This window comes from Durio zibethinus, chromosome 14 (genome assembly GCF_047325235.1).
Source record: "Durio zibethinus cultivar Kanyao isolate XHJ-2024 chromosome 14, ASM4732523v1, whole genome shotgun sequence".
NCBI lineage: Eukaryota > Viridiplantae > Streptophyta > Magnoliopsida > Malvales > Malvaceae > Durio > Durio zibethinus.
This window is the reverse complement of record NC_143175.1, coordinates 21,493,058-21,501,646: the sequence shown is the minus strand read 5'-3', so window position 1 is coordinate 21,501,646 and position 8,589 is coordinate 21,493,058. Positions and strand designations below refer to the sequence as shown.

The 8,589-nt window shown below is 32.1% G+C and overlaps 1 protein-coding gene across 1 annotated transcript; it reads left to right on the top strand.

Annotated features, from left to right (window-relative positions):
- Window positions 1-1,185: 1,185 nt before the first annotated feature.
- EMB2654 (Tetratricopeptide repeat (TPR)-like superfamily protein) lies at window positions 1,186-8,217 on the top strand. Its single transcript, XM_022889311.2, has 10 exons — window positions 1,186-1,757; window positions 2,640-2,812; window positions 3,199-3,304; window positions 4,103-5,212; window positions 5,311-5,416; window positions 5,791-5,995; window positions 6,552-6,684; window positions 6,859-6,963; window positions 7,451-7,571; window positions 7,796-8,217. The coding sequence occupies exons 1-10, from the start codon at window positions 1,386-1,388 to the stop codon at window positions 7,885-7,887; spliced, it is 2,523 nt and encodes an 840-aa protein (XP_022745046.2). The 5' UTR covers window positions 1,186-1,385; the 3' UTR covers window positions 7,888-8,217.
- Window positions 8,218-8,589: the final 372 nt, after the last annotated feature.

The following is an 8,589-nucleotide window of genomic DNA, read 5'->3' as shown; positions in this document are numbered from 1 at the left end:
GAAATGAATTTCTAGTACATTGATGAAGTTTTTTGACATCTATTTTAAAAAATCTTTGATAATTTTCAAAAATTCATTTCTAAAATATTTAAATCACTTCTATAATCTTAAAATTATAACTATTTTGAAACTAAATATAAAATCAAATGAAAATACAAAAAAAAAAAAAAAACGATTTATCTCTAATTCAAAGCTATTTTACATTAAATGAGGCTTGATTTGGAGTTTAATCATTAAAAAGTTTAAGGTTTCGATTGAAAAGGCTGTGTGAGAAGAGAATTGGGTGTTTGAGTTTTTTTTAGTAAATTTGTATTTTGGTTTAGGTTGTAAAGAGAATAAGTAAAAGGTGTTAATAATAGTGGGGGTGTGAAAAGAATAACTTGAGATGCAAATAACCCCACTCAAATTCCAGGATTGTGACACCCCTGTTTTTTCCTTTCACAACTCAATTTATTTTTTTATAAATAAAATTATTTAATTACTATTTTTTACAAGTTTTTAGATATTTATTTTTAATAAATTTAAATTTTATAATTTTTTAAAAATAAATTTTCAAAAAAATATACAACTTTATTTTCAAAAAGTTATATACCTTTCCAAAAATCCATTTTTGGAAGGTAATAAATTTTTATTAATTAGTATATTAAAAAAGTTATTATTAGAAAAAATTATAACTTTTAAAATTAATAAAAAAAGTAATTTTATTATTTTGATTTTTTATATATTTAAAATTTATATTTTTTAATAAATATATTTTTGTATTGATTATTGAAATTTTAGTGTATTAAATTTTAATAAAATTATATAAAATTAAATAGTATTATTTATATAACTTTTAATAATTTGAGCTTTCAGATATTGATCGAACTTGTCTTTTGTAATATCTAAAGATAAAATATTTAACAAAGGTTTCATAAATTTTTTTTATAAGATTAAAATAATAAAATTAATTTTTTTTTATTAATTTTAAAATTTATGATTTTTTTGATAAAAAATTTTTTTAATAAATTTTTTTTTTTGTAATTTTTAAAAAAGTTTTTACTATTTCACCTTTTGGAAAAGTCATGTTTTTTCAAAAATGGTTTTTTGAAAATTTATTATATAATTTTTGAAAATTTTATTTTTAAAAAGTTATAAAACTTATCCAAAATAAATATAAAAAAGTTTGTGCAAAAAATGATAATTAAATAATTTTATTTATAAAAAATAAAAAAAATTTTGAGTTGTGAAGACAGAAAACAGTGCATTTAGCTCCTCCAGATTCCAAAGCTTTGCAGGACGGGTTTTGTGTTACTTGTTAATCGTTATCCACTCCTCGCTCCCTCTCCCTAACTGTCAAAAATCCTGAACAGCTCTCCCTCTCTCTCCACGCTCGTTCAGATGAGATGACCACTCTATCCCACCCGCTCCCTCTCAAACTCACTCCTCGTTCGCCCGACTCCACTCACTCCACTCGCCCCAAATCCCTATTCTTATGCAAGAACAAGAACGACACCGCTTTCGTGGACCAGAAATCCGGGGTCGTCGACTACGACAAGGGCCACCACGAGGTTTCCACTCGGGTGACTGGACTCAGAAAGGCCGATATTCCTAAACGGTACCGTTTGCGTGTGGAAGGCGATCGCTTCCAGAAGGACTGGACCGTATCTGAGGTGGTCGACCAAATTCTGGAGCTGAATCATCGGGATAACGTCGAACCGGTGCTAAACCGGTGGGTTGGCCGTTTTGCTAGGAAAAATTTCCCGGTCCTCATAAAGGTTTGCCGCGTTCTTGTGCTATAAAATATTTTTGTTTTGTGAATATAAAATACAGAAAATTAGAAGGTAGGGCTGCTTTTGCTTTTTTTGTTTAGAAAATTTCAGAAACAAAACTTGCACATTTTGAATAATTAAAGTTTAAAATTTAAATTTTTAATAAGAAAAATGCTTCTTTTTTACTTTTATATGAAATAATTATGTTTGAATGTGTTACATTTTTTTATTATTTACTCATTTTTAATGAAGTATGATTTTGTTTTTTACTATTTGTTTTCGTTTTTAAGTAAAGGAAAAAAAGCAGAAAGTTGAGAACCAAAATTAATGACCTAATGGACGCTGAGGCTAATTAGAGATTAGCTGTAGAAATGTCACAAATTTCATGCCCTAAAGCCAAGGGTCTTGGTCACCCCATGGGGTGAATCCCATGAGCATGTAAGGCTAACATGATATATTCGAAATGCTCATTATTCCACATTGTACCTCAAAATTACATTAAAACCGAACTAAAGTTTGAAAATATCTCTTACAAAAAGATCTCAAAACCATAATTCATGATAACCAAGTCTAAATGTCCAAGTCTAGCACATGACAATATCTTGTCAAAAAGCATTCTTGCCAAATGCAGCCCCCCAGACTCATTCCTCATTATTTTCTACCGATACCCAGCAGCCTTGACTCTCTCTCTCTAAGGTGTTTTCTAACCCTAAAACAATGAGAAAATAATGTTTTTATACCCTTTGTTTTGTAAAAACCTAGTGACTACAAATGAGCCTACTAAAAATTAAACCCAATAGCACGTTAAGTCCAAAATATATAAATAAAATGGACTGGGGTTTCACAAGAAATTGTGTTGGTTGAGTGTTTTTGCTGGTGGCTTGGCAGGAGCTGACACAAAGGGGTGCAATTGAACATAGTATAAAAGTATTTGAGTGGATGAAAAATCAAAAGAACTACTGTGCGCGAAATGATATCTACAATATGATGATAAGATTACATGCTAGACATAATCGGATGGATCAAGCTCGCGGTTTGTTCTTTGAAATGCAAAAGTGGAGGTAATGCTTTCTGTTTGTTTGATCTTATATATTGCATATGTTATAGCTTGCATAAACAACGTTTTAACTGTAAACAAAACTCCATTCATGTGGATCTCATGATGTTTATACAATTTTAAGAAGACAAGAATAAATTTGCAGTTTGTAGAAGCGTATGTGTGTGTTTTTATCAAAGTACAATTTACTAGAGTCTTCTTATGCTGGCAAGAAGTAGCCTTTTTGTAGTTTCTATATCAAGATCTTATTTGAAGTTGTTGTCCTTGTTTAATTATTTCTAATAAAGCTACATATTAAAATAACTCAATTGGCATGGGATCTCAATTAACCCTTTATGAATATCATGAACTCTTGCTGGAAAATATATTGAGATCAAAATTTTGCTGTAGGTGCAAACCTGATGTTGAGACATATAATGCTCTTATCCATGCACATGGTCGAGCAGGTCAATGGCGTTGGGCGATGAATATCATGGAAGAAATGCTTAGTGCAGCTGTGTGTATTTGTATTTTTCTTCCCTAATCAATCTTACTAGGTGTAACTTGGTGTGAGCTTCTTTCTGTTTCCTTTCACATTGAATTTGTTGTGGGTATAAAATATTTGCAATACTGCATAGTGCCTCTGTTATCATGTAATTGACACTGATTATTGTTATGGTCGAACAACACCCACAAAATGCCTCTATTATTGTCTAGTTATCACTATAACTATCATTATGGTTGATACAATTTTGGTGTCTGCAGGTTGTACTTTTCATATATTCTTCCCCTGGTTGTTTAAGCAGACTGTTTTACATTATTTATTTATTTATTTTTTTGTGGCATGCTTTGAGTCCCATTCTTAAGTTTGTAAATTCATTTCAGAGGTTCATTTAGCGAGACCAATTATAAGATTTAGAATTCCGAAAGTTTAGATGGGATTTAAGAATATTGTTAGGGTTTTCCCCTTCAAACAAGACTAAGCAATAAAAGTTGATGTGCCATAATGGGTGCTTCTTTCTTTTCCACAAGCTAAAAATTGGGAGAAATTAGATAGAGAAAGAAGTTAAATCAAACATTCTTGTCTGCAGTATACATAGATACCGTTGCAGTTTCTTAAGTAAATCAGATTGAAGTTGGCACATTTTTTATATAGAGCATTACAGCTTCAATGTTTTCTACTTTTATAAAAGATTAGGCAACCTAGCTTTTTCTATTTAGTAACAGTTCTTTCCCTCCTTTTTTTCCCACCTCTTGAAATTTTATCTTTTTTCAACAAGAGATGCTTGTAACCTTAGTGAACACATATCTGCAGATCCCTCCAAGTAGATCAACATATAACAACTTGATCAACGCTTGTGGATCTAGTGGAAATTGGAGAGAGGCTCTGAAGATTTGCAAGAAAATGACGGAAAATGGAGTCGGGCCAGATCTAGTGACACACAACATTGTATTGTCTGCATATAAGAATGGGGCCCAATATTCAAAAGCTTTGTCTTATTTCCAACTGATGAAAGGGACAAATATTCGTCCTGACACAACTACCTTCAATATTGTGATAAATTGCCTGGTGAAGCTTGGAGAATATGGAAAAGCCATTGATATATTTACTTCAATGAGAGAGAAGGGATCTGAGTGTTGCCCTGACATTGTTACATTCACCAGCATTATTCATCTGTATTCTGTTAGTGGACAGATGGAAAATTGTAAGGCTGTGTTCAATACAATGCTTGCAGAAGGCATAAGGCCCAATATTGTTTCATATAACACACTAATGGCTGCATATGCTTCACATGGACTGAGTAAAGAGGCTGCTGCTGTTTTTGACCAGATAAAACAAAATGGTTTTTGTCCAGATGTTGTTTCTTATACTTCTTTACTTAATGCTTATGGAAGATCACAGCTACCTGAAAAAGCTAGGGAAGTTTTTGATATGATGAAGAGAGATAATTGCAAACCTAATCTTGTAAGTTATAATGCTCTGATTGATGCCTATGGATCTAATGGTTTATTAGCTCAGGCTGTGGAAGTCTTGTGTCAAATGGGGCAAGATGGGATTCAGCCAAACATTGTCTCAATTTGCACCCTCTTAGCCGCATGTGGGCGCTGTGGGCAAAAGGTGAATATTGATGCTGTACTTTCAGCAGCTGAGTTGCGAGGTATCAAACTGAATACGGTTGCCTACAATTCAGCAATTGGAAGCTACATGAATGTTGGAGAGTTTGAGAAGGCTGTAGCTTTGTACAAATCCATGAGGAAAAGGAAAGTCATGCCAGATTCTGTTACTTATACTGTATTGATAAGCGGTTGCTGTAAACTGTCAAAATACAGTGAGGCACTTGTGTTTCTTGATGACATGGAGGGTTTAAAAATCCCCTTAACCAAGGAGGTTTACTCATCTATTATTTGTGTTTACAGTAAACAGGCAAGTTCTTCAGCATGACATGCTTCTTAAATGTTTATCTATGGCATGAGGGAAATGTTTTCTTATTTATTTTGTTCTTCTCTGAATACATATCTCAGGGCCAAGTTGCTGAAGCAGAATCAATTTTCAACATGATGAAGGTTGCTGGTTGTTGTCCTGATGTTGTTGCATATACAGCAATGCTGCATGCTTATAATGCTGCAGGTATGTTGCAGATTACGCTTCTTTAGTAACTACTTGGGAAACTGCAAATACAGAGACGCAATTACGGATACATGTACAATCTATAAAAAATAAGATATAATGAGGGAATATTTTTAGCAAAGTGATATCTATTGTCATTGCTGATCTTTTCTTAAATTGTAAACCTTTCTATACCTGGAAGTTTATTGATTGATTCTGTAGTACTTTGTCACCTTAGTCCTTCATTGTTGATAGGCTAAACTTATCTAAAGAACTCTTTGTACTTTTAGTTGGAAATTCATTTACAGCTGCATCAATGTTCAATATGTTTATAAACTTCTGCTACTGTAGCTGGACTTCTGTAACCAACAACTTGGTATTTTTTTATGCTTCAGAAAATTGGACAAAAGCTTCTGCTCTATTTCTGGAGATGGAAAGAGATGATATCCAACCAGATTCTGTAGCATGTTCAGCTCTAATGAGAGCTTTTAATAAGGAAGGACAACCATCCAAGGTTCTTGTTTTAGCAGAGTATATGAGAGAGAAAGCAATTCCTTTAAACGATGCTATTTTCTTTGAAATGGTATCAGCTTGTAGCATGTAAGTTTCATGTCTATATTTGCTAAAAAAATCATGTTTCATAAGCTTTTGTCCCTTTTTCAAAAGATTGTTTATTCTTAAATTTTGTTGTAGAGTTCTTGCTTTCAGCGAATGCAGATCTTTCCATTATACTCTTATCACAGAGGAAAATTAACTTTTGAAGAAGTTCTAGAATCTGAGGATAATGAACCCAGTGTAGCCACTTAACACCCAATTTTATCCATGTTTTTTGCATTTTAAAAGGTGGAATCATAGATAGAAGAACTGCTACTTTTTGTTGGAGCCACATCCAATTTAACTTTAATTACCTGTATTACAACATCAAATCAACAGAGTGATATTTCACTATATACCTATTGATTGTCACTTGTTTCATGGCTAGATAAAATACTGGTTTATCCTACATCGTCTATTTTTTTTGTTTTAATTTTCAAATGTCTAATGCCACTTGCTTTGGGGAGCCAGCTTTCAGACAAAATAGCTCAAGTTTTTATACATAAAATTCATTATGTTTTATCTGCTTTCCTAGAAACTAACATTGGGAATTTGAGTGAAGGTTACGAGATTGGAAGACCACAATTAACCTGATCAAACTAATGGAGCCTTGGTTCCCATTAGTTTCCGTTGGGCTAATGAATCAGCTTCTTCATCTGCTTGGAAAAAGTGGTAAAATTGAACCTATGATGAAGGTACTGGATTTCCTTAATATTCATGCATGTAATAGAAGTTTATTTTTTGTTCTGGGTCTTAGAAGTAGTTTTCAGTTCTATCTATAAGGTTGAAGATCAGTGCTTTGTTTGATTGTTGTTATTTTCCACATCTAATTATTTTTTTCCTTTCTTTTTTTCTTTGGACACATGCAGCTGTTTTACAAGATAATAGCATCAGGTGCTGCAGTCAACTTCAATACCTATTCAATCTTGTTGAAAAATCTATTGGCCACTGGAAATTGGCGAAAATATATTGAGGTTGTACTTCTATGTTATCTATTAACTATTGTGTGAAACTTCAATCTACACTATAGATTTTCTTATTTTTCTTATATAAATGGTGTAAATGGTATTTATTTATCTATTTTTTTAGTTGACATCTGGCATGATGGCTAAATGTCTGAAATCTGTATGGCCTTTGATTTAGATGACCCAGGTCCTCAAACTTCTTACTTTTTGCTGCTAAATTTCTGAAATCTGTATGGACATATTAATAATTATTCCCAGATTTCCGAATAAATGGTCCTTAATCTGCATGATTCAATTCCATGTGAAAATGTTGTCTCAATGGTCCAAAGATGATTATACTTCTTCTTATCATGACTTCATTGATCAGATTCATGGATTTTTTTTCATGAAGTGTATTAACAGAAATGCTTATGGGATAGAATGTACTTTTTTTAGATGTGCGTTACAAATATTCAAAAAGGGAAAGACTCAGTCTCCTTTGCAAATCTCTGTGCAGGTTCTTCAGTGGATGCAGGATGCTGGAATTCAACCTTCCGATGGGATGTTTGTTGATATTGTCTCCTTTTCACAGAAAAGTTGTGGGGCTGAATATGCACATAAAATACAAGAAAGACTGGGTAAGCTGAAATTATTTCTGGCCTTGTGAAACATTATTTTAGAATGTGTTCATAACTTTGCCAGAATGGTTCTTGGTTTCAAAACTAGCATATAAAGCTTTTGGAATAAAAATATAGAATAATAGTTGTAGTAGTAAGGCGTGCATGTGCGAGTCCCTATGCTTGCAATAAAACCATAGCATTTCACGAAGAAATATGCAAATGATGTTTTGGTAATCAAACAGAATCCATGAGAAGATCTGGAGATCAAAATTCAAGCGGCACGATTGCATCTCCTCTGCCAACCTCACCATTGATTGTTGGATCAGAGGTGTGAAGCTATAATTTGAGAGTGGCCGCTGGTGGCAGTTACTTGTTCAGAGGTAGTATCTCTGATTTCTTAGATTTTATTATATGGTAAATACAGAAGCCTAGCTAAATCAAAATTTTTTGTGAGGAATCAAAGTGTAATTATGTACAGTTGTTTCATTAAGTGGGAGGGGGAAAGGAAGGAGAGTAACTTTCACAAGGATCATTGTGTGTGAACAAATCTCCTTGAGGGATAAGGGTTTATAATATTTTTAGTCTTTACTTTCTTCAAAATATAAGTCAAAATCACTTCTTAACCATTTCTTTTTAAATTGATAATTGTGCCTTTTTTTTTTAATATTCCAAAATTGTAAGTTCAGTTATCTTTATTTTTTTTTCTCTCTTTTATATTTTTAGTTATGAATTATTTTTTCTTTTAATATTTATTTAAACAATAAAGTTATTTATCATTTCAGTCACATGGTCAGTGTGTCAAAGACTGATTATTTATAAAGGGACTAATTATGTTTAATTTCAGGAGTTAATGAGTTAAGTAACACAAATTTAATTAAGAAAATTACTAAAAATTAAAAATAAAATTAGAGATACTTGTGTCTATATTTTTAAATAAAACAAATTGATTTCATGTACACTGAAAAAAGGTACTCAATCATCACATTTTTTTTACTGAGATTTTTATTTTTTATTCATACCTTTTTATTTTTCACTC